A 25,682-nucleotide genomic window follows, 5' to 3' on the forward strand; every position below is an offset into this window, starting at 1 on the left:
CAAAAGACATTGTGTCCACATACATTGAAGAGTTTAAATTAACACAGCTAAAAAAATCACAGCCTAAAACTGATATTAGGCCAACAATAAATCAACATTGTTCAATATGCCTCAAACATGACATTAAATCATGAAATTCCTTCAAACAATTAAAGTATAATGGTTCCTAAGGCAAATAATATTCTTCAAACATGCCTCACTTTTATGAGACAGAAACACATCCTTTAACCTTTCCTTCTCTTAAAGAACAAAACATATTCTTTAGGAGTAGCTGAATCCCACCACCTTTGCTTATCACATGGAATGGAAAGTATATGTTGATATTTGACAGTGTATTTGTGAGTGAATGTGTGCGTGTTTGAGAAAGAGAGAGTGAAAAGTTATTAATGTTGGTGAGTGAATGTGCGTGTGTGTGAGAGTGCAGAGTGCGTTGTATGTGTGCCTAGCTTTATTCACATACTTACGTCTGCATGTGTGTGTGTTTATGAGTGTGTGTGTGTATGTGTGCCTAGTTTTATTCGCTCAACAAAGAGGGGAGGGTGTGCTTATTCATGGCCAAAAACTGAAGGGAGTTCTGTCCATTACAAACGTCCAAATAGTGGTTCAGCTAAATATGTGGACTGATGAAATTCGACGTCGGAAATAAGTACTACAGACCTTGCAAACTGCCATATGTTTTATCTTTGCCTGGTCAGATGTGTAATCCTTATAGCCAAACTTTATTATTTTCTGTGCAGAGGGATAGGCGCCGATTTATGTTTTCCTCTGTGGGTGCTCACACGCGCACACCCTTTACAAAAAAAGTGTTTGCATTTCAGAACCTTAGGAAATGGACAGCGGCCGACACGAACACACACGCGTCATCATATCAACGGTTCCTGCTAATGCAATAGCACTAAAATCGTAAAATTAACTCCTCCTCAATATCAGAAGGGAAAAATATATTTATTAAACAGAAAATCAAGTCATTTCAAGTCATTTGACTCAAGTCTAAGTCAAGTCTCAAGTCATGAATATCAAGTCAAAGTCAAGTCGAGTCTTTTATGAATGTTAATCAAGCAAGTCTCAAGTCCTAACATTTGTGACTCGAGTCTAACTCGAGTCAAGTCATGTGACTCGAGTCCCCCATGTCTGCAAAGCTGGTAAGCAAATTGGTTTTCCAGTCCCTTTTAAGAGAGTTAAAATACCAGATGGGATGGCATCCATAACAATTGCAAACTCTCTTGGGGTGATTGGAATGCCAAAAGTATGAATGAATTCAGAATAATTCAGCAATGATCCATTACCATTTAGTAGTTGGGACACTAGAATTATGTTATTATCAAACCAAGTTTTATAGAATAAAGATTTATTCTTGAATTTAATAAGCCGATTATTCCAAATGAAGCACCTATGTGGGGAGAAATTATGTTTGTAGATTAATGACCATGCTAAGAGCATTTGTTTATGGAATTTAGATAAACTTAAGGGAATTTTTTCTATTTTATAATCACACAAAAGTAAATATTCAAGACCACCAACTTTAGAGAAAATATAGCTAGGTATAGGAAACCCGTCTATTAAGAGAACATTGAGAACCACCGTGAGGAATCTGCCGGATGCAGGATATGACGTGTATGCTCCATGAGAGGGCGTGGTCATTGGAAAAATCAGCCAATAAACGAAGAACATTTCTTTCACAACATTCCTCCCGAAGGAACCTGACACCTCCCTATGGAACCTCCTCCTCTCCCTCTCTCTCTCTCTCTCTCCTACCGTGGACCTGACTCGCCCGTGTGTGTGGGACTGTGACACGTAACTTGTCCGTTTCATAGACGTGACCAGGCAGTAAACCTCCAGCTGGGACAGGGAGAGCAGAGACAAGAATTTTCTGACCCCCTGTCCCCAACCCAAATCTGTTTTATTCTGAACATTTTGTAGCATGGAGGCGAGAGACGCAACTGCAGGTGAGCTTTGTTGTTGTTAGCAGTGACAGTTAGCAGTGACAATGTGGCGGTGTGTTGTTTAGCTAATGTAATAACTAGATATATCTGCATGTAACCAAGGAGAAGTAGCTAATCTAAACCATAGTCATGTTTGCTATATAAATAAGCGCTGAGCGTTTTGTATATCATGCTAGGATTTCCATGTTTTCTAAATAAAGCACTATAACTCAGTTGACTAAACGCAATATATATATATATATATATATATATATATATATATATATATATATATATATATATATATATATATATATATATATTGCTCTTAGTCATAATAAATACTACTGTATCACGTTTATGGGCCTGTTAAACCTCTAGGTGCTCTTGTGAGCAGTGCTGGAGAGGAACAAATTTCAAAGAAGGATGCAGCTCCTAAAAAAGAAACCCCACAGACCAAAAGTAAGATGGAGAAAGTCTTTGGGTTCAGGAAGGAGGACCTGACCTCCTGGCACAGCCTGGTGACCCTCCTGAACCGTCCCACTGACCCTGCATCCCTGGGCATCTTCCGCTGCTTGTTTGGTAAGTTAACATGCCATTTCATCACACTAGACTGCCTGCTGCTGGTTTTAAGTGGTTCTGCAACAGAGTTGAGATTGTTCCTAGAAGATACTAAAACACTTGTGCCTTTCCAACATCATCTTGTGTCTTTCATGCAGGTTTGCTGATGGTTATCGACATCACACAGGAACGTGGCCTCAGTCACCTGGACTTTAAGTACCTGGATGGTGCCCCTGTGTGCCGCTTTCCCCTCTTCAATGTCTTACAGCCGCTGCCGCTGGATTGGATGTATCTGGTGTATGTAGTAATGTTCTTTGGTGGGTCACACTCCTTTTTTTTATCTTAGAAGCTTGTGTTCAAAATATTACAGGTTGAAAAGCCCACACCTCAGTGTTTACTGTGGCTTGGTGAGGAAAGGGGACTCCATCCTTTTTAAGCGGATGCAAGCGTTTTATAGGAGACAGTCTCTGTTGGGTGGCTGTCTGGTGAAGATGAAAGCACATTTACCCAACCAGCAATTTTCCACTTTTATTTTCCCTCCAAGCTGACTAACTCATGCAACATTTTGTTTGAGTCTTTCAAAGATCGTGATAACTAATGCAAATGTGGCACTCACTGTAGCAAGAATGCAACATTTTCCAACATTAAAACTATCTGTTAAAATATTCCAGGTACAGTTATAGTTTGTTTTGTATTTGGTACGTACTTCATTTGTATAGGATATTTTTCATATACAACTTATAACGTAGATTATTTACATAAAACAACATACATTATAATGCATGAAATGTATAAAAAGTGGCAATAATTATCTCAGACAAAATAAACATTGAACATAACACAAATAAGCATTGTTTGTTCATATCCAAAGCATATGATTGTACATGTTACTATGTCAATTATTCCTACTGATTGCCTATACTTGTGGCAATAATTGTTTTATAGAATTTTGTCTCCAGCTAATTTAGTATTGCACTGCAATAAAGTTGAGGGACTTGCAAGAGTATGTAGTATGGGTCACACTTTAAACTACTATATAATGCAACAGCAATACTATATAGCATCTTTTGGTTGAACGGTAGACCAATGCCCACATCTAATACATCCATTACCCACATCTGTCAAACTCCACACCTCCATTTTCTCCAAGAGCCACAGACGACATTATACAACTGTTTTCACTGGCAGAGTAGGACTCCCCATGGACTAGTTAAGATATTTACGTGTAGAAATAGGCTAACTATTATTAACATCTGTTTTGTATTATTAACTGAAGTTGTATTTATGTTTTTCATTGAAGGCGCCTTGGGCATCATGCTTGGCTGTTTCTACCGTCTCTCCTGCCTCATGTTCATTTCAACGTACTGGTACATCTTCTTTCTGGACAAAACAACCTGGAACAATCACTCGTACCTGTATGGCCTCATTGGATTTCAGCTCGCACTCATGGACGGCAACAGATACTGGTGAGATGATGTTTACAGCTCTGTCTGTGTGCAATTTCTGGCACGTCTATATGTGTGAGCTCAACAGAGGATGACTTTAATGCCTGTGTCTTACTTGTAGGTCAATTGATGGATTGCGGCGGCCTTCTATAAGAAATGCCCACGTGCCTCTATGGAATTACACCTTGTTGAGGACACAGGTTTGTGCACCAGTGACCTTTAACAGCTAATTCTGTATAGTTTTCAACTTGAAGTATTCATGAACATGGTTTGGGCACATCTAATGATGTCAATGTTTTTTTTTCCTCAAAGATATTTATCGTATACTTCATCGCTGGAATCAAAAAGTTGGATGCTGATTGGGTGGAGGGATACTCAATGTCATACCTTGCTCATCATTGGCTATTTGATCCTTTCAAGTAGGTATTATTTAGCAGCTCAGTCCAAAGATATTTAAGCCTTCAATCACTGAATGTTGTATCTCAGTACTCCCACTCTGATCTTGCTGTACCACACATTATTTTGTCAGAGTCATTCTCCCCGTGGATTTAATAAATCTGCTGGTGGTGCACGGAGGCGGTCTTGTTCTTGATCTGACCGCCGGCTACCTGCTGTTTTTTGATGCCACACGACCTTATGGATTTTTCTTTGTCTCCTACTTCCACTGCATGAACTCCCAGCTTTTCAGCATTGGTGAGTCTTCATTAAAAACATATTTCTTGTTGCCATGGATACTTTTAATTATGCCTTTAATTTGTGAGGTATGATTTTACTTCCATTTAATTGATGGTCTTATTGTATCTAATGAGAATGTTAATCTTCCACAGGGATGTTTTCCTACACAATGCTGGCCACCAGTCCCCTCTTCTGCTACGCCGACTGGCCAAGAAAATTCTTCGCTCGTTTCCCAGAATTCCTCAGGGCAGTCCTGCCACTGACCTCATCAGACCCTCAGCCCAGTACTTCCTGTGCTTACAATGAGATCCAAAGCACCAGTACCGAACGCCAGGTGACCCCGCCTGTCGCCAAAGCTTCCAAACTGAGACTAAAGCACAAGCTGGGAGCCATTTTTACTATTCTCTACATAATTGAACAGTTCTTCCTGCCTTACTCTCACTTCATCACACAGGTACGTCTGTCTATCCTGTCTTTTTTTTAACATTTAAAATCCTAAAAGACTTTTACAGCTGACTTGATCTAAAGAGCCAACTAGTACAGTTTTGCTTAATGTTCTTCCAGCACTTTTTACACAGAGACATTCTGGTTAATACGATTGTACTTTGCTGTCAGCAAAAGCCTTCTAAACCCTCTCTGAGTCACTGATAGTTGCTCAATCAGAGTCAACAGTCATTGATCCAGATCAAACAACAGCTCAGACTGGTGCTGTCAGAAGAAGGGTTAAAGCCCTGAAGTAGATACCGGTAATCATCATCTAGTCTTTGATAGCAACACTGCGTTTTTCTCTTGGTTCTTTATGAATTTAAAGTTCTGGTTTATATACAACTTTATTAAAAAAAAACTGGTGAAAGGGTGAGGCATTTTTTACAGTGTGATTTTTGTATTGTCAAATTTGTCCTAATATTTAGTTTTTCTGCAGGGTTACAACAACTGGACCAATGGCTTGTACGGCTACTCATGGGACATGATGGTTCACTCCCGCAGCCATCAGCATGTTAAGATCACCTACAAAGATGGGAAAACTGGGGAAATTGGATATCTGAACCCAGGGGTGAGTTCCAAGGAAAACACACAAAGTATGTGAGCAGTACAGTTTGTCTTAACGGTATATCAGTGCAGCATAGACAATCACGATGAGTATCTATGCACAATAGTTACAATGCAAAGCAAGGTAAATTGGGCCCATCAGTCATGTCATGATAAAACGCTTTTAAGGTTAGATAGCAAATTAAGTTTTGCATGTTTTGAATGTTGACTTTGTGTACTGAAGGTTTTCACACAAAGCCGTCGCTGGAAAGACCACGGAGACATGCTGAAGCAGTATGCCACATGCCTCAATCAGTTCCTACCCCGCTATAATATCTCTGATCCTGAAATCTACTTTGACATCTGGGTGTCCATCAATGAACGCTTTCAGCAAAGGTATTAGAGCCTTTTGCTTGAGAGAAATATGCTATTAATGTAATTACTTCAAGTGTATCCAATTTAATAATGTTCTAAAAAATTATATAGAGTGTTTTAAATTTGGTCTGGCCTTTTCTCTAAGGATCTTTGATCCCCGTGTGGACGTTGTGAAGGCTGATTGGTCACCTTTCCGACCAAACACATGGTTGATGCCTCTACTGGTGGACCTCTCCCCATGGAGGACCAAGTTCCAGGAGATTGAGGGAAGTTTGGACAATCAGACTGAGATTGTCTTTATCGCTGATTTCCCAGGTTACAAATCTCTCTTTGTTCCATCTTTTATTTGGAAGTGTATTTTTGTTTGTAGTTATGTTTACCCTCATTAATTCTTGGCGCTACAGTCTGCCTTTGTGCTAACTGAAAGTATGTTACCTTTTAGGTCTTCACTTAGAAAACTTTGTAAGTCAAGATCTGGGCAACACTAGCATCAGTGTATTGCAGGGCAAAGTAAACGTTGAGATAGTAGAGGAGAAGAAGAACTTCACTCTTCAGCCTGGTGAGCAGATAAAGGTACAGCAGCGACACGCTAACCTCACCGTTAACATTACCATTATTTGTTTAACCTCGACACAAAAGCATTTGCCATAATGTGTATGTGTTTAGGTACCTGCTGGGGCTTACCATAAGGTGTACACAGTGTCTAAAGACCCGTCTTGCTACATGTACATCTACGTCAACACCACAGAAGCGGCATTACAGGAGAACTTCACAAAGCTGTTTGAGCTTCAGGAGCGTGTACGCAATGGGACAGGTAAATGTCAGGCACGTAACACCATGAATATAGTTTAATAATGCAATATTGTATGAAAAAATAGGCATCAATGCAAACATGATTAGAAATGTGTAGTAAACGTCAGCTATTTTTTAATATCTAAACTATAAAAAATATAATCTCAAAGATCACAACAGCTCGGACCCTGTGAGAACATTCTCCCTTTTTTTATCCAAATGTATAAGTTTTGCTCAAGAGCTCAAAAGAAATTCATCAGATGATGCTGACTGGACGGTCTCTTTCCACAGAAACCGAGCCCCTTCCTCCTGAGCTGCAGCCTCTTATCACTGCAGACGATGAAGGGTCAGAGTTAAACGCCACTGACCCGATTGTGCAGCTGTTCCTGAAGAGGCAACGTCGCATGAAGCAGGTGAAGAAGCGCAGGGAGGCCGGTGCACTAGAGCGACTGGAGCGGTTTGCAGTGAAGAAGTACTATACGATACGGAGGGGGTGAGTGTCGTCTTCTAACAGCACAGCAACATGCCACGTTTTGTTGTATTTACACAGAAAATGTAACAACAAAAACTAAATTATTCCCTGAATGCATTTCATTAACTTGGTCGCCTTTGCTTTTAGATTCTTGATGACCGCCATTGCCATGAGAAACCTGGTGGTGGGTCTCCCTTCTCTCGAACAGCTGACAAGAGAAGTTGCCTTCGCCAATATGAAAGAACCTCAGGCAGAAGCCAACCAGGACGAACGGCTGAAAGATGAAGTTGGTCATGGAGAACTTTAAAGCTTTGGGGCCAAAGATGCTGTGTTGAATTGCTGGATCACACATTGTTACTACTGGACTGTTACTGGGACATTGCTGTCCAGAAATCAAGGGATTTTTAATTTTCTATGATTCTGAAATTCTGAGTTTCAGATTTATTTTTAAATGTAAAGCCAGTATTTTGTTATAGCAGTTGGTTACAGATCAGAATTTATGCAGAGGACATGTTTGCGTTATAGCTGCAGCAAAACTAGAATGCTGAATGTTAACAGATATGCACTGCTTTGCAAGACTACATTTCCTGTTTGTTCAATTTTGCTTAAGAATTTTATAATTGCAATTATGGCTGGGTGACATGACCAAAAAGAATATCAAGACATTGATAACATATTGACAGTTATTACTAATACAGTTATTATTAATTACTGAATGGTTTTAAGGGGACAAATTTTAGCGAACATACTGACATAAACAGGATTAGGTTGGGCTATAGCTCCTCCTGTTGGCTTCTTGCCCAACTCAAAATTCAATAATTTGGGCCCGATTTCATAATAAGCAAAAAATATACTCAGTTTTTATACTCAATTTACTGTTTTGAGTACATCAACATATGTTTCTGATCTTTTATGCTAACCCTATAATGTGATAAAAACTCACAGAAACAAAATTGTTAGTTTGTCAATCAACAGCCTTTTCTAGTCACTTTTCTAATAAAGAGCTTGTGTCAATACATTTGATGTTATTTTAATTAAAAATCATATTTGACATATAAGGTTTGTGGAAACAATGAATTTTATTGGTGTCAGTATTTTACATATCGCCCATCTTAAAGTGCTACAGTAGAATTCCAGTGTTCACTGTAGATTGACATTATGGCACATAAATGACACTTTTCACAGAGCACAAACAGTACAATGTTGCACAATTTAAATACATATAAATCTACCAGATGGATCTCTATGAAATGATTTACTCTGTTAAAACATACAATCATAATCTGTTTAGTTGAGGTTAATTGCTCAGGATTCATTCGATTCTGTATAAATATATGTAGTTGTCACTGTGCATAAAAGGAGGTCCAGTCACGTCAGATCAATTACTGCCCAAAAAGTGACAAGTGTTAACAACAGGAGATGGTTTGTACTTTACAATATAAAGACTATCTGTATTTTATTTCATATTGCAGTGTTTTACTGGTTGTAAGTCTTTTAAAAAAAAAAAAAAAAATCACACTTCCCTTTACATGATGGGTGACTGACTATACCTCTAATCACCACAATTGAAAAACTGACCTATATTATGTGTAAATTCAACATTACACTTAACATGACTGTTATTAGTGTTAGACACTGGCCTTTAGCAAGTGTTATCAGAAGCCTTTCCAACTCGTGTGCGCAAATTAAACGTGATCCTCATTTTCATATGAAAATGATGTGAAAATCTACTTCCACGACAGCTACCAAACGTGTGTGTGTGTGTGTGCAGAGCCTGTAGCTAGTTTTTGGGACAATATAACAGGAACAGGCTTGTGTCAGCTCTAGTCAGTAAATGATTATAATAGATTTTGGTTAACAATATTTTGTCCTGTGGGACATCAACACACAAATCAAACCCTATGATTGGTTAAAACAGGCTTATTCTTCTGATATCAGCTCATATCTTATCATTGCATCTTTCATTGAACATCTTTTGAAATGCAAGTGAAGGAAGCAAGGAGAGATAATTAAGAAATGGAGATGTACCCTCTCTCTCATCCTCTCTCAAAGGGGAACTCCACCTATTTGACATACAAAGTCTGTTTAAGGTAAGGTAAGGTAAGGTAAAGGTACTTTATTGTCACATACACATACATGTAGCAAAATTCATTCTCTGCATTTAACCCATCCCTCAAGGGAGCAGTGGGCAGCCAATCACAGCGCCTGGGGACCAACTCCAGATCTGAGCCAGTGCCTTGATCAAGGGCACTGACTGGAGAACCTAGTACATGTTTTTGATGTTTACAGGTCTTGGGACTACTACAGCATATGTGAAAAAGTTGTATAAAGCCTTTAATGGCTCCAGAAAAAAAATGCTAAATCTAATAAATTGCATTAACTGATGTCACTTTGCTCTGCCCTGCTTTTTCATAAGTTCGACAATGCAGTAGGAGTGCAAATGTTAAATCAATGGTGCTCTTTTAATTGCTCTGTCGACATCCGTTTCCTACAACTCCGATGACACCCGCCTCAAGCTTAATGCATCATTCCTCACACACATGTTGTGCCACCTATTTCTGTCTGTCCTGGTTTCATTTCAAATAGGCTTTGTGCCCAAAACCTAATGGTCATCACCTCACCAAACTGAACTGCTCTTCCGGTAGCCCCACAGAGCCCAGTAGCACCACTGTAAACACTACAGTACTCCTTCACGAACATCTGATGCTCAGTAAAAGAGGTCCACATCACAACTCAAATCCAATTCCACCCTAACATGTGGCACATAGCTGTCAACTCCACCAGAATGCACAAATACACTCTGTCTATACGCTGTCTCACTGCTCTCCCTCAGATGGCTCAATTTGTCAGCTCAGAAAAATATTCTGAAACCACAGTACTGGTGCTACAAAGGGAGGGGCACCTCCCTGTTAGCAGGCCATGATCCAGCTCTCCACTCCAGCCCTGTGCTTTGTCCTTACAGGCCTCCTCTGTGTATGGCAAACTAACCTTCAGTCCAGCTGGTATCAGCATTTCCTTTCTGGTTCCCCAGGGTTTCAACTTCTGGTATTTACTTACTAAAAGCTAAAAGAAAATAAATTAATCTTGTATGTTAATTCCACTCATTACTTTCTTAAGAAAGAAGGAAAATATAATGTATTTGCTTTAATCTTAAAAGAATAGTTTTAGTCTTTATTATTTTGATTCAAATGCCTCAAAACATCTACGTTAATGCGCAAAACTGTTTCACATATAATTCAATTTGATAGCTGACAAAAGTTGTGCTTAAATTATTTTCTTAGGATTCAAATCCATTGAAATATGGGTCAATATTGCTTATTTTTAGAACAACATACGGTGTAGTGCCAGTGATTTATCGAGAGAAGAAAATAATGGATTTTTGTTTTATGATTTGGAAAATCTAAATGAGGCTCAGTGTATCTTAACATGTCACATCCTTCCCGATGCACACCTAAAATGGTGTGAAAACATGACACATCCATTTGTATTGACATGCCCTCAGATTCGGCTCTGCAGCTCTACCTTGGTTGAAGATCTGGGTAGAAAACTCCATGTACTACACCCTCAATCACAACATTTGAAAATGCATCTGAAAGGAAAGAAGAAAGTTTTTAAAATAAAAGGTAAGATGAGTAAGAAGCTCATGCCCACTTTTTTTCTGAAAAGATGTGTACAATATTTTTTATAGTTTATTTACCATGAATAATGTATCTTTTCAACTATGCTATTAGGATGATTAAGCACAGGATATAACAATATTAGGCGTAAGTAGCTTGAACTAACCGTGAGCAGATGGCAGCAGGTAGGGGTCTCTCAGAAACAGTAAGACAGGCTGGTGTGAAAGTTTACTGAGAAGAATCCAAAAAGGAGAAGTCAGAGGGTTTGTGGGCGGTAACATGATGCATATACAATTAACAGGATGAAGAAACGTAGGTGGTGTCACTGACATGCTGGGTGAAGTTCACAAACCTGCTGTTTTATATAGTAGTTGCAACAAAATGACTCACCTTGATTCCTCTGATTCTGTATCAAACGACCTAAGAGAAGAAAAATAAAAGTTATGCCAATATGCCACAAAGCCTTCTAGTAGCCTGGCAACCAACTCTCATACAAAAACAAAAAATGCCACAAAATGTGTTTTATTTCATAGAGTTTCAACTCACCCACAGCTTTCTGTTTTTGGCACTGAAGGAAAATGGCGGATATTTAGGAAATCCAGGAATATCTTTGGAAGAACTCCATTTTCCATAATTATAGTCTGACAAAACAGACAAAACAAAAGCAAATTGCAATGTGCACATGAAGCAGCGGTACACAACTGAAGTGACCTGCATGACCTTTTTGGTTAATCTCCCATCCTGTAGTTTTGTGTTTACTTTGAATTAACATCTGTCTTTGGTAAAGGAAAGACAGGCTGCGTTCACGATACCGACTTCATATTAGGGCTGTGTATTGGCAAGAATCTGGCGATACGTATCACGATACATGGATCACGATTCAATATATTGCAATATATTTTGATACTGTGCGTAAGGCGATATATTGGGATATTGAGTATAATTTTAGAAAAACTAATATTTAAAAAAATACATGATGTCCATAAAAGTCAAAGAGTTTACTTTAGGTAAACAATTCAGTACACAGAAAATCAAACTGCCAGTTTGGGTGTGGGAAAAAAAAAATCGATATTGCATTTTTGAAAATTGATACAGTATTGCTAAATAAAATATCGCAATACTCAAGTGTATAGATTTTTTCTTACACCCCTACTTCATATACATAAAGAAATGTTTTGTTTCTTTACTTTCAGCAGGTGGAGTGAAGGTGTGTCGCAGTACCTGCAAGTAGAGCTCCAGACCTTGCCTCCTCTGCTCCAGGACTTTGGGGACCCAGTTTCTAACATGTTTGGAAGGGATCTCAGGTGGCTTTATGCTCTTCTTTAGCTGCAGGGATTTAAAAACATCAGTACAAAGCAGGACAAACAAGGGTCCACAGCAATGCTAGCAGCTCTGTGAAGCTGTACTGAGGCACAGCGGTGCTTTGAACTGAAGGCTAACACGTAGCGTTTTATAATGCTAAACTTTGCTTATTAGCAGTTAACACGTATTACACTACTACGAAAATCATGAATAACCTGGCGTGTGTGTGCATTTTTCACAACAGACATTTTGACTTGTTATAGTAGGAAAAGCGCCGGTGTTACCAATGACATTGACGATGGCTCTGCTCTATTCAAGTGTTACAGTGAGACAGCATGCACAATACCAGGACCCCGAAACTGAAGCCGCTGAATGGAATTAAGCCATAATTATTACATTTACATTTATGCTTTTAATACTGTGACGTGTCAAAGTGTTTTCAGTGGAAAAAGGCCTGTACAAAAAGCGGACGTCCAGACAAACAAAACGTAAACTATTGAGCAAGACAGGAAGATAAACTCATCTGTAAAGCTACAACCTCAAACAAACTGGTATGGTGAACATGGTTAACAACAAGGGAGCCCATTAATCATTTATGTATTTGCTGCTGTGATTTCTTGAGCATGCCAACACTTTATTACACACACAGACACACAGACACACAGACACACAGACACACAGACACACAGACACACAGACACACACACACACAGACACACAGACACACAGACACACAGACACACAGACACACAGACACACAGACACACACACACACACACACACACACACACACACACACACACACACACACACACCAAACCAAATTGCATCTTTTTGTATGAAATGGGCTTACATAAATAAGGTTGTATCTAACAATATTGGATGCAGTTATTAGTTATATAAGAAAAACTCACATTGAGGAAACGGCAACCTACAAATGTCTGGCATTTTAATTTTATAAATTACTTAAAATTGTAATCAATTATTAAAACGTCTTCCAATACATTTTCATTAGTTTGACTAATAGATTAACTGACTAATCCTTTTTAGCACATTATGCAATACAGCACATATATTAAAATGTTATATTGCAACTCAAATATCAATGGTAAAAATCATTAAACGTGGTGGTTAGTATGTAAAAATCATAAGATGTTCTCTTATTAAAGGCCAAGGTTAAGGACTCAAAGACTAAATCATAAAAAAGGAGGACTCTGTATACCAATAAATGATCAGAAATTTTGGGATGGCACAGAAGCTCACCATTTTATGCAAAGCGTGGAATTCACTATAGCGTTTCTCAACAGCATGTTGTCTGCCATTCATCAGCACGTCAATTCTAAAGACCTGAAAAAAAAAGAAAGAAAAAAGTTTGGCAAAAAGAGTGAATTCTGTTGTTGAGTCGTTTGGGAGAATCATGATTTATCAACAGAGCCCATCAGCCTGATATGGCCCCTCCCAGTGCATGGTGTGTGACTGACTGCTGACTACTGAGCTGTCAGTTACAGTCTATGTTGGCTAGTTACCAAGAGGAAACATCTGGCTGCTGTAAAAAAAAAACAGACTTTTACTTCCCTCACTCAGCTGGATTCTTCCTGAAAAATTGTTCTTCTTGCGGGCATTATGTAAATGAGAAAATGATGGCAGTGTTGTTACTGCAATTCTGTACTCCAGAGCACAGAGATCCAAAACAATCAAGAATTATTAACAAATCCTGGAACAACTCAGAGACGTTTCAATTAGAGTACAGGACAGCAATAACATGCGGTCTTCATGGTGAAAAAAACAACAAAAAAGGTGAAAAATGTCCCAAAGAGACTGATGACAGCAGTCTCAGTACATGTGTAAGGAATACAGAATTTAAAGGAATTAGGGCTGTCCTCGACTAAAGAAATTCTTAGTCGACTAACACTTATACGATTTTGTCGACTAATCGATTAGTTGATTTAATTGACAGAGCTGTGCACTTTGAGAGGTGGTTAAGACTAGAAAAGCACAATATAAATGTAGTTAATTAACCATCTGTAAAACTGAGTTTCTCCACAATTAATCCTGCAAAAGCACCACTTTAAATCTTGTGTTTACCATAAATGTGCTCAGAAGTTTCTTGGAAATAAGTAATTAAGCATGAATAAGCGTAGAAAATGACTAATCGACTAAAGAAATCTTAGTCGACTAAGACCAAAACGACCGATTAGTCGACTAATTGACTAAGAGGTGGCAGCCCTAAAAGGAATAGTTTCACATGTTGGGAAATACAGTTATTTGCTTTCTTGTCCGTAGTTAAATTATTTGATTAATATAATAATAATATAAAAAGAAAAAGAGAGCACTGGGATCAGGGCAGTAGAGGTGAGGTATTGGAACTGGGCTAATTTATTGACCATGCATCACCATGCATTGAAATCTGGAGGCATGGAGTTTGAAAGGCAAGGGGGCCTAACTTTGGGGGGCTAACTAAAAGGCTAGTGAATGCATTATGGGAAATGTAGGCTCCAATATTTTTGGAGGTTGACCTAACAAGGATTAAAAGTCATTATATCTCAGACTCTGCTGCTTTGGTTGTGACTAGTCTTCTTTTTTGTCTCATTGCAATTCGAAATTTCTGGGAAAGGAGTTTAAAGGGTGCATTACCACTTAATATGAGGGTCCCTGTCCCATATTAAATGATGTCATACATGTATGTCAGACAGCTGGGGATCCTGGTTGGGTTGTCTTACGCCCAGTGGCTCCAATCAGACACGAAGTCTTGCCGAAACAAACGACACGTTATATTAACTACAATTAATTTTTTTCTCTGTATTGTCACAATTTATGCTTTTGCTCTCTATATAAGCTAAATGATTTAAACACTGACATGTATAAAAACAAGGTGAATTCAGGCACCTGAACCGCCGGGTAACCAAACAGACCTCAAACATAGACATAACAACGACATTTACGCTGCGGGATGTTAAACGGACGCTGGTTTATTATTTCAGGGGTACAGAAGTAACATCTGAGTAAAAATAAAAAAGTGATGACAGCAGCAGCAGAGCGGACGACACAGACAGACAGAGGTTATTATTAAGCAGCTTACCGTGTATCCTTTCTCGATCGAGTTGTTTTCTGAACGAAACGACGGGATCGACACTCTGACTGGATGCATTTTAACTTGACAAACAGTTTTGTAGGTAATATCTGATCCTATGGCACACATATATACACACGCACACACTGCTGGTGGTTGACTCCAGTTTCTCCTATGAGTTTCTCCAACAGCCTGATAAAAAATCATTGGATTCAAACATGTGCAAAGTCTCAGTGGCGCCCCCTGCTGGACCGGAGCACACTGCCATGAGCAAGTTGTGATTTTACAACATTTTATATACAGATCCTCATCATGGAAAGTGTTAGATGTTAAACAACTAAATAAATCAGTAATTATGAAATACATTATTACATGAATAAATTGTGTCAAATATATAGCCTACATGATCCAATAACTTCTGAAATAATAATTTGTAATATATATATATATATATATATATATATATATATATATATATATATATATATATATATATATATATATATAACTCTACATTTATTTCAATACATTCAGGACAGTGTTCATTATCATTTTTCAGCTGATCATATGCCCCCTATCTCTCTTAAAGCGGCTATTATCAATATCTTTATATTACCAATGGACCACATCATTGATCAGAATATTTTTTGCCTCTGCTGCTTCAGCTTTGTTTGTTTTTAATCTGTCTCTCACAAGTCCAACAACTTTATGAAAATGAAATTTCTCTGATTTATATTTATATGAAGATGTTACCTTTGGCACTCGGAACTTGTGAGGCATTTTTCACTATTTTCTGACTTTTTAATGCATTTGTCAAAACATAATGATGATGTGTAAAGAAAAGTATCAGTAGTTTGAAGTCCTACTTTTAACCTTTTGTATCCACCCTTTTTATGGTGTGTGTGTGTGTGTGTGTGTGTGTGTGTGTGTGTGTGTGTGTTTGTGATTCAACGTGTTTGTGTGTGTGGCAAAGACAATAAGACATAACTAAAGGTAAGAAACCAAGGCAAGATAAGGAAGTCACTTCAATCTGGTCAGTCAAAAACAGTGACACAATATCAGTAAGTTTTATTCAACTCAGTTTCAACAAATGTTTTGGAGTAAAGAGAGTTTCTTCCGTTGCATATAAATATAAAACATACATTTTCCTTCATTTTAAAACTGGGATATAACTGACATTGATTTAGCAATGAGGGTAAGCTTGTTTACATTTGTAACTTGCTAAGATTCTTAATTTCATGGATTTTATTCTTTAACTATCTTACAAGTAGCATAAAACGCAAGCATACAGTAAAATATGACAGAAGTAAGAAATTAAAATGATTCTAAAGCAAAGATTAGATAGGTATATTCTTATGGACAGTATGGAGAAGAGCTGCTACCGACACAACCAAAGAAGAATTCAACATATCTGTCACTATATCGTCAAATGATGTCATAGTGACATTATAAATTGTGAGAATTTTAAATTGTAAAAATTCTAACAATTTAACGTTTTTTTTTATATGCTTTCATATGCAGACATCTGCACTGTCATTTACAGTACATCTTCGCTTAGATGATGTGAATGCCTGTTATCTCTTAATACCTGAAAAAACAAAAACATGAGGATTAATGGAGGGTGCAAGAAATAAATAAATAATTGTCACTTGAGATGATACTCACGATGACATATGACATCCTGACACATAGGCGTAGTTGCCAGTGTAGCGAACCTCACAGCGCACAACGTTGTTGCTGTAGTCTGATTCTGGGACATGATAGTTCGGATTTACACTGATCTGTGGAGAACAACAAAGAATCAATAACAAAGCAACAACGAAAAATAAAAAGCATTAACTCAATAATCAAATAATCATGGATGCAATGGGATTCCACATGAATGTAACTCTTTAAAAGGGGTTTGGTGTCTCATGAGGAAGACAAATGTCATGTGGTATTTCAAACCTTGAGGATATAGTTTCCAGGTTTCACATCTGTGATGTCAATCCACTGGCAGTCGATGTCTGCGTTGTAGGTATCATAACATCCTGGGCTCAGGCCCTGCACATCGGATAGCATCCACATAAAACATTATGTTAACAAACAAACCTCTTCTAGGCCCTTTTACATATAGAACAGTAACTGTAACAAAGATTTTAATGTTTTATTACAGTGTGATATCTAATGATAAGCCTAAAACACTTCTGATTATAAAAACAATATTTATAAAAAAAGAGAAAAGAAAATCTGCCTGTCAAAATAAAGAGGATGGAAAAAGAAATCATCTGCCAAACAACTGATCACAGACGTTCAGGCAGGTGGGATCATTTTACAGGAAAAACAGGAAATCATCAAATCACCACTGGCTCGTTCAAAAAGGAAATACTAAAATTGTTCTCTAAAGGACAGCTGCCTCAGTAAAAGAGCACTTGTTTTTCTTACTCATTTATAGAAATGTACACACCAAAATCCTGCAACTAGGATCCAACTTTTACTTTGCAACCACTATAATTCAATCATTCTTTTTTTAATTTTAAAGATTTTAACATGTCACAGTAGGAAAAACACAAGTGTAAATAAAAGAATTAATGATGGCTGAATTCCTTTCCAGCTGCTTCAGTTTCATGGTGCTGGTATTGTGCATTTTGCCTCACTGTCCCATTGTCATGGTTTTCTGGGACATTTGAATAGAAAAGAGCCATCGTTCATGTTATAACACCTGTGCTTTTCCTACTATAACAAGTCAAAATCTCTGCTGTAAAAAGGTTTATTTTTAGTCTCTTGTCTTTTTGGTCATTTTCAAAATGAACGCCCCACTGATTAAATGTTCACAGTTGTTTAGCTTGTGAGCTAAACCGGCATTCACTGGCCACTTGGGGGCAGCGGAAACAAGCTATAAACAGAGGACTCATATAGTATAACCTTATAAAGTAGATTTGCCAAATTTGTTTGCTAAAAGTTGCTTATTTATACATCCAGCAGACACAGAGCAACATTACCATTAATTTGGAGTTGTGTATCTGACCACATGATGAATACAAATCCAATATTCACTCTCCTGTAAGCTCTGTTTTTGGTCTCCACCAACACCCGTGGGAACGATCTGTTTCTTTAGCTGCTTTATTCTTCACTATGTTCACCAGCTACTCACTAACTTTGTCTGTCTGGTTTTAGGTTTTAGCTGACTGCTGTTTTCTACCCGAAAGAAACATTGTGATTGGGTCTATAGCAACATTTCAAAAGTTATCTTATCAGCAGGTATTCTTGAGACCTGGGTATGTGAGGTGCAGGCAAATCGCCTGTAGTAGCCGTAGTCACAGGAAGTGTCCTCCAGGCAGAAGCTGGCCTTGTGGCCCTCAGCCACCGAGTGGTGAGTGGAGGCATCCAGCAGGTCGTAGTGGCTGAACTCATCCATGCTGTGGAAGTGCCTGTGGATCAGCAGCAGCAGTGTTCAACAACTCCAGGCATTTTTAATCTGAACCGAGTGAGTTCCACATTAATCTGAAACTAAAACAACCAGACACGTTTAGTTCCCAAGCCACATTTACATAATTACTGATTAACATTGAAATACATTTTGTTGGGCATTTCCTGGTGTTCTTTAAAATGGCTGCCAGTCACTGTGTCTGTAAACATCACAGGTATGTATCATACATGTAGCGCTTCAGTGAATCTGAATCTGCTTTCAGTCCATTATCTTGAAGTTTGTTTAATGAGACAAAAACAGTCTGGTTGATTTTCAAAACACTGAAAAGAAATCTATACAGTCAACATCACCAGTTTATTGAATCTCTGCCAAAGGTGCTCCATTTTGGGGATTAGCACAGTGGACTGGTTGTTTCAACAACATAACTATGGACTGAGGTAGTTTCTGTGAAATCAAGGAAAACTAGGCACTTTTCCATTTGCTCAATAAAGGGACAAACAGACTAGCGGTTTTTCTTTTTGGCTCATTCTCCTCATCACACAGCTTTACTTTACAACGTCTGGCTTTGCAGCTGTAAATTAACTGAATTCAAAGGTCATATGAAGTTTAGTCACATCATCTTTTGAAAGCCCAAAGTAGGTTTTACTGCCCTTGTGCTAAAATTATAAAATAGAAAATTACACTTTAAAAAGCCTAAAAATACAAATAAAACTTGTGTTAAGATGTCAGTCCTGATATCAGAATTACTCAAACACTATGAAACAGCCAAAAGTAGCACAACTGTGGTTCAACAGGGGGTGCCATACCACAACTACAGACTGTAAAAGACAAATAGTGTCGGGAAAAATACTATCTCTTGGAAACAATTAGTTCCTTACATTTGTAAGTGAAGAACAAAACTACACAGTTACAATGTATGAAGAAAATGTTCTATCTCCAATTCAAACTAGTGAGTAATGCAATATTTAAATGTTTTGATCTATATCTAATTTAGAGTCTTTTCAAAACAGGATCCAGATCTGTTTTTTTCATGCATGAAACCATCACGTGAATAACTCTTATTGACGTCAGCTTGTTGGCCAGTAAGAACAAATGATGCAAAGAGAGCAGCCACACAAGTCACAGAAACGTTCTTTTTGTGGACAGCAATGACATGACATTACTCACTGATGACAGCTGTGCCACTCCCAGGAGTAACGTGGCCTGCTGGGGAGGAAGTCCGCCGTCCCCTGGTTTTTGACTCTCTGAGGAAACCTCAGCAACATGCGGGTGTCATAGTCTCTCATACTGGACGTATAGGCCGAGCTGCAGACACAAAGCATAGGAAGAGCATACGTTTGCAGAAGAAAAAAAAAAAACAGGGAATATGTGGACACAATTACAACTCTACGATTGTTTTTCCTGCTAGATCCCCTCCTCTGAGTAGCTGAGTGAAAGCACTCTGTGTAAATGGTGGGTGGAAAAATAGTTAGGAGGCATGTGGTTGTTTGGGTTAGTTTCGATAATGTGTTTACCATTCAGGCTTTCCCTCCTCGGGGCAAACTATGAATAAACTTCACAGAAATCCACCACTCCACCCATCTCCAACATCAGTGGCAGGATTCGGTTAATTTTACCTCACCTCATGGTGCCACTGGGCAGCTCTCACCCACAAACACTTTAGGCGGTTGTTATGGCTCAAAGCTTTCTGAATCACACTTAGGCTTGGACGCAAACCCTGTTTTTTTCTTCTCTCTCTCCCTGTGGATAAGTCCTGACAGCAGTCTACCTTGACAAACAGTTCTCCTCAGCTGCACATCTCAGGTTGTACATTGGGACTCTCTGGGCATAAGCAGAGGCCTGAATGTAGTAGGGGTCAGGTACTAGATCAGGCAGACCTAAAACAACAAACACACGTTATAATAGTGATAATAGCTATAAATATGACTATAAATAAAGTGATACATAAAACATAAAATAGTAGTAAATTAGTGTTTCATAAACATTTTTAACAGGTGTTAAATAGATGCAGCCATTTAGAGAAAAAGTGAGACAGATACGGTAGACAAACTGATTCATTAAATAAGTGATTGTTTGGAAGATAAACCGGAAGCATTTTAGCATCTCAAACTCAACTTTATGGGTCATATCTATCTCATCAATGTTGTTACAAACCCCACTCTTACCGTACTGATGATATCTCGTGCCATATCCGGGTCTCGATCTCGACCTAGGTCTCTCGTAAACGTCATAATGATTGTAATATGGATTATCTGGATCAGTTGACTTGTAGGGGTCGTAGGGATCATCACCGACCATCATGTCTTCTCTCCGGGGCAGAGGCGGACTGACAGTGACCTTTTGCTGGGTCTCATTGCTGCTCCTCTGCGTCCCTCTGCGCTCACCGGTGCGCTCATGGTGATGCTGGCGGTGCTCGTGCCCTCTCACGAGCCTTTGGAGTGGAGTTGGAAGCTCGCGGGGGCTGTGCGTGTTGGACGCCGGCCGGGGAGGCTGCTGCTGCTTCTGCTGGGCCACCGGCTGGCTCGAGGTGTCCGGATGTCTCACGTCCGCATCACGAATGATGGTGACAGGTCGCGCCTGCACTTGCTCCTGAGGTGCGCCCCTCCGCCTCGGTGGCTGATACTCCGAGCCCTGGCTTAAAATGCTAAAAACCTTACCGTTGTGTGACCACTGCAGTGTCTGCCGGAGAGCCGCTCTCTGGTTATTTCCTTGTTGGGTCCCCGGATTCGTCTGAGACTGGGCAGCTTGCAGGATGCAAACAAAAAAATAGACGCACGCATATGCGTAAAGTGGCGTGCCAAATATGCGTAATCCCATTATAAACTCAATTAAAGAAAATATAATGTGACAAAGCGAATATTTTTATGAGCCGAGGTTGCCACTTGTCTTTGACTTAAATACCCTTCATCTCTGTTTGAAGGATATTTAGTGAGCAGAGAGGAAAAACTAAGTTTAAATGTAGCTATCCGTGTAAACTCATATCGCTCTGCTCCTGCAGCCTGCAGATGCGCCCAGTGAGATGATGATGACGATGATGAAGAATAGGAGGAGGGGTTCAGCATTTGGAGTTTCTGAATCTGTTATACAAGTCTGGTGCTGCTTCTCATATAACCATTGGATGATTACGCGATGTGTGATCATGCCCAGCCAAGGGAGTTTGATTATGCTCAGTCTGGCCCCTAAAAGGTGGTTAATGTGTCAGTAACAAGTAGTGAAACTTATTTTCTTCCTCACAAAGTAGATGCATACTGTATTTTGAATCATAACAGATAAAAAAAAAGACACAAAAAACAAATGCAAACTTTCTTCATCTTTCTTTTAAGGATTTCACATAAATATTTTCCTCATTTGGTCTTTCTCTACCAGATCAACAGAATGTCATGATAAATAGCTTTTTCCCTGACTTTTGGATGAACTCCCAACCAAATTGCAACACACTCTGCCAGAAGTATCTGCACTCCATTTTCTTATAGAAGGATCTCAGAAACCTAAACATGACTCTTGGCCCTGCAACATTTTTTATTTTTTTCATTTCTGGGAAACCATCTCCCACAAACATCCCCCCCACATCCAGTCCTGTCTGTGTTGTAGCTTTGCTAACAACGTGAAAGACTCCTCAAGCATATCACAGTAATTTTCTATAAGGTCATAATTAGTCTATTCTGAGCAATACACAAAATGAGGCTGTGGTGATAATTGATATCTGCATTACTGCGTCTACTGGCAGACTGGTGACCCCGCGCTCCTCCTCTGATAAGTCATTTGCAGCGGCCCAGTCAAATCACTACCCGCGCCCTGCTGTAACACCAGAGGTAGGCTTTAATGCACGGCTTGGGAAACTTAATCCAAGGCTTTCCTTTTCCTTTGTCTGGCAAACCAGGAACTTCTTTCTAGCATCTACACAATTGACCACATGATGGCTGCTGCTAGACCACAGCGACTGGCCTCGAGGATTTTATAGCTTCTCAAAACACAGTTTCATGAGACCGATTGATTTCAAAGCCAAACATTTGGATTACATGTAAAGTTTTTTAACACGTAGAACCAGAGATTAATCATGAGCTGTTATCTAGCTTTAAAAACCAAGAACTTGAAATCCACAAATGACCAATTAAAATAGCAACATGGCATCATGACTTTGCGTAAATATACACACCAACTTTCTTAAGCCAAGTGGTGTGTTATCTGTACGCATTTTGAGCTATCAGCGTGTATGTCTATGCTGTATACAGTGGGCATACACATTCACGCCGCTTTGTGTGTTATCGCCACTTGGCGTGTTATCGCGAGAAGAACGTGTTATCGCGAGAACAGTGTGTTATCGCGGGAAGAAAGCTACGGTTGAGTTTAGGAAAAGAAGAACCGGTTGGGTTTAGGAAAAGAAGAATGGGGTTGGCTTTAGTAAAAGAAGAAAGCAACGGTTGAGTTTAGGAAAGGAACAACGGGGTTGGCTTTAGTAAAAGAAGAAAGAGGAAAAGTTACATGTGGGACAAGGAAACGTCACAAGCAGTACGTGATCCCCGGTCTCCTGGGTGAAAGTGGCGTTGATATACACGCTAAAAAGTGAGTATGCGTCTTGATAACACGCCAATAATGGCATACAAATTTGCGTGTCATACATACGCCATTTCATCAGATCAGTCTGAAAATAAAGATTCCCTGTGATCTAATAACAGACCAATCACGGTGGCCCATATCCTGACACTAGGGGGCAGATGACTGCAAATAATAGAGTGCTGCATGTCATTTTCTTATCTTTACCTGATGTTTGGGAAATGGGGGATCATGGTCTTGCCTTAGACAATCTCCTAAATTCTAATCTTCTTCCTTCAGATTTATGTTTTACTAATACCTTGAATAACATACTGGAAAAGCACAAATAGTAAAAACTAAAAGTAGTAGCTGGTAGCACCTATATAGGCACTATGGAGTCAAATGGCCATGTAATTTACTAGAAACCTGGGGGAAAGTATTTAATATTAAGTAGTTTATTGAACATTTATTTATCAAGAGTGATTTGTTGAAAGCAATGCTTTCTTTTTCAGGAATGTATCAGAATGGAGTCTGATCTGTTTGTATTTTTGCTTTCTGTGTCTGCAGAGACCCTGCCCCCTGCCTGTATTTTCTCTTTTCTTATTATTTTTTTTCTCCATTTATGGGTGTCAGCAAATAGCCTGTGGGCCCCACATGGGTGTGTGACACCCAGCCAATAACAGCTTGCAGGTTGTGCAGTCTGTTCTCAATTGGTACCGCCGCTTTGTCACGCCCCTCCCAGGTTAACTTTAACTTGATTGTTATAATTTAGTTATAGATATTTAGCATTGTATAGAGAAATACTTCAGATGAAACTAAGTTTTCAGGAGCTGTAAAAACTGAGTGTGAACATTTATGATTCCAGTGAAAATGTATTCTGCCCAAACGGTAGCTGAGAAAGAGAAGAACCAAGGGCAGACTAAAATACTTTATAGTCTATTTAATGGTAAAGTAAACTGACTAAGTCATGCTGTAAATTACAGTTAAACCAGTTGTATTGTTCTTGGATAACGAGGGTGCACATCATCTCACAGTCATGTGATGTTACATTTCAACTTGTGTAAGCTGTGAGGGCCAATCAGAGCCAAGTGGAGTTATATGAGCTCCTGAAAATGTATCCTCCCAGCAGACTTATGTGAGTTAACGATAAGTGGGAAATGTTTAAAAGAGAAACAGGATTCCAATGGCTCACTAATCCCGATAAATTAGAAGATGCATTTGTGAAACTGTTCCTCAGGATTAATAAGTGAAGTCATAAAACAAAAATTCCCAAAATGAACCACAGCAACACCAAGAATGAATCTGGCTGCTCTTTTGTAAATGTTTCCTGTTTTGTCTTTAGAGATGCCCTCTAGCAGTTTTATTTTAATTCACCTATGAAGGATTGATTTCCAGCATAAAACACTTACAGATACGCTTTTTAAAAACCAACATGTGAATGTGTTTTTTCTTAGAGGATGACTTACATACACTCCTACATACAGAGAGGGCCAACTATGTGCATGTGTTTCTGTGTTTCCTCCTTTCTCTTCCCTCGAACACCAGACAGTCAGAACCAGCTGTACCGAGTCACTCCTGTTTTTTCACTCGTAATTCATTGAACTTTCTCCAGTCCTTTTTCTCTCCAGCGAGGGCAGCACAGTGTTCCCCCACACAGCTCAGGAGACACATCTGCAAGGAATTAGCCAAGTTCTTTTGTCCACGTTGCTGGAACTCACTCCCATTCCTGATATTTTTGGGCACCCGGCTCAGCTAAAAGAATTTGAATAAATCCACGTCTGGGTTGCAGAATACGAAGGGAAAATAGTGACAAGGCCTCCTGCATAAGACACGTCAGTGAGTAAAGAGGGGAAAAAAGAGATCTCCATCCTGTCATGATGCTAAATTGCCATAAAAAGTGCCATTACTGAGTCAACATCAGTCTGACATTTGCCACTTCCCTTGAGATGTGAAGCCTACATTTAAGCATTTACAACAGCCAATGTCTAGATTTAAGGTAGATATAGATATTTCATTGCTCTTGCATATGATATAAAACCCACATCGCTCCAACTTTGTTGGCTTTGTTGCGGGCTGTTTAAATCCAGTTAGAAAATTAGTATTGCGTACTTCCTCTGGTCTATTCCCAAGACTCTTCTATCACATCCCTCAACTTAAAACACATAACTTCTATCCCATAACATCCCTGCTTCTGTTAATATCCTTTACAGCTTTTTACACTCTTACATTTCCTTGCAGTAATAGATCTTACCTCCACTCATTTGCAAAAGTTAGCCTGTTCAAATAAGATCACGTTCATCTTAACTCAAAACTCTAAACAGAAACTGACAATTCAAATATTTCTCCTCTTTCATAAATGGGTTATATATAATAACTGGGTTTCTATTACTCTTGGATCAACAAGTTAGGGTTTGCACCACACACACACACACACACACACACAGTACCCAAACACACAGAGACTGGTGGACTACGTGGCA

At 39.0% G+C, this 25,682-nt stretch overlaps 3 protein-coding genes across 4 annotated transcripts; 1 reads left to right on the forward strand and 2 right to left on the reverse strand.

Annotated features, from left to right (window-relative positions):
* Window positions 1-1,643: 1,643 nt before the first annotated feature.
* Window positions 1,644-8,329, forward strand: ggcx (gamma-glutamyl carboxylase). Its single transcript, XM_028602446.1, has 15 exons — window positions 1,644-1,946; window positions 2,304-2,504; window positions 2,642-2,800; window positions 3,784-3,949; window positions 4,050-4,128; window positions 4,241-4,347; window positions 4,458-4,621; window positions 4,756-5,057; window positions 5,526-5,657; window positions 5,877-6,028; window positions 6,153-6,322; window positions 6,450-6,580; window positions 6,674-6,821; window positions 7,091-7,292; window positions 7,419-8,329. Exons 1-15 carry the CDS (start codon window positions 1,922-1,924, stop codon window positions 7,576-7,578), a joined length of 2,298 nt encoding a protein of 765 aa, XP_028458247.1. The 5' UTR covers window positions 1,644-1,921; the 3' UTR covers window positions 7,579-8,329.
* A 1,166-nt stretch (window positions 8,330-9,495) lies between these two features.
* Window positions 9,496-15,469, reverse strand: snx24 (sorting nexin 24). Of its 2 annotated transcripts, XM_028601841.1 has the most exons (8): window positions 15,270-15,469; window positions 13,454-13,537; window positions 12,110-12,214; window positions 11,435-11,529; window positions 11,279-11,308; window positions 11,055-11,119; window positions 10,794-10,860; window positions 9,496-10,334 (listed from the first exon to the last, which is right to left on the reverse strand). In XM_028601841.1, exons 1-8 carry the CDS (start codon window positions 15,465-15,467, stop codon window positions 10,328-10,330), a joined length of 651 nt encoding a protein of 216 aa, XP_028457642.1. In that variant the 5' UTR covers window positions 15,468-15,469; the 3' UTR covers window positions 9,496-10,327. The 2 variants fall into 2 exon arrangements, with proteins under 2 accessions (XP_028457642.1, XP_028457643.1); XM_028601842.1 differs by having other exon boundaries at window positions 9,496-10,860; window positions 15,270-15,467.
* Window positions 15,470-16,310: 841 nt separating this feature from the next.
* loxa (lysyl oxidase a) lies at window positions 16,311-21,760 on the reverse strand. The gene is made up of 7 exons (XM_028602422.1): window positions 20,835-21,760; window positions 20,438-20,546; window positions 19,837-19,974; window positions 18,514-18,670; window positions 17,208-17,303; window positions 16,926-17,041; window positions 16,311-16,848 (listed from the first exon to the last, which is right to left on the reverse strand). The coding sequence occupies exons 1-7, from the start codon at window positions 21,484-21,486 to the stop codon at window positions 16,842-16,844; spliced, it is 1,275 nt and encodes a 424-aa protein (XP_028458223.1). The 5' UTR covers window positions 21,487-21,760; the 3' UTR covers window positions 16,311-16,841.
* Between the last annotated feature and the right edge of the window lie 3,922 nt (window positions 21,761-25,682).

This window comes from Perca flavescens, chromosome 16 (genome assembly GCF_004354835.1).
Source record: "Perca flavescens isolate YP-PL-M2 chromosome 16, PFLA_1.0, whole genome shotgun sequence".
NCBI lineage: Eukaryota > Metazoa > Chordata > Actinopteri > Perciformes > Percidae > Perca > Perca flavescens.

Excerpts from the sequence above, each read along its gene's own strand:
- snx24 (XM_028601841.1), bottom strand. The coding sequence starts at position 15,467 with ATGATTTTTTATCAGGCTGTTGGAGAAACTCATAGGAGAAACTGGAGT. Across the intron at positions 12,215-13,453 it reads TCCACGCTTTGCATAAAATG|CTAAAGAAGAGCATAAAGCC; the intron begins GTGAGCTTCTGT and ends AAATCCCTGCAG. Across the intron at positions 11,530-12,109 it reads GTCTGGAGCTCTACTTGCAG|ACTATAATTATGGAAAATGG; the intron begins GTACTGCGACAC and ends CTGTTTTGTCAG.
- loxa (XM_028602422.1), bottom strand. The coding sequence starts at position 21,486 with ATGGGATTACGCATATTTGGCACGCCACTTTACGCATATGCGTGCGTC. Across the intron at positions 20,547-20,834 it reads CACGAGATATCATCAGTACG|GTCTGCCTGATCTAGTACCT; the intron begins GTAAGAGTGGGG and ends TTGTTGTTTTAG. Across the intron at positions 17,304-18,513 it reads CCTGCACCTCACATACCCAG|GGCCTGAGCCCAGGATGTTA; the intron begins GTCTCAAGAATA and ends TCCGATGTGCAG.
- ggcx (XM_028602446.1), top strand. The coding sequence starts at position 1,922 with ATGGAGGCGAGAGACGCAACTGCAG. Across the intron at positions 6,581-6,673 it reads AGCCTGGTGAGCAGATAAAG|GTACCTGCTGGGGCTTACCA; the intron begins GTACAGCAGCGA and ends GTATGTGTTTAG. Across the intron at positions 7,293-7,418 it reads TACTATACGATACGGAGGGG|ATTCTTGATGACCGCCATTG; the intron begins GTGAGTGTCGTC and ends CTTTGCTTTTAG.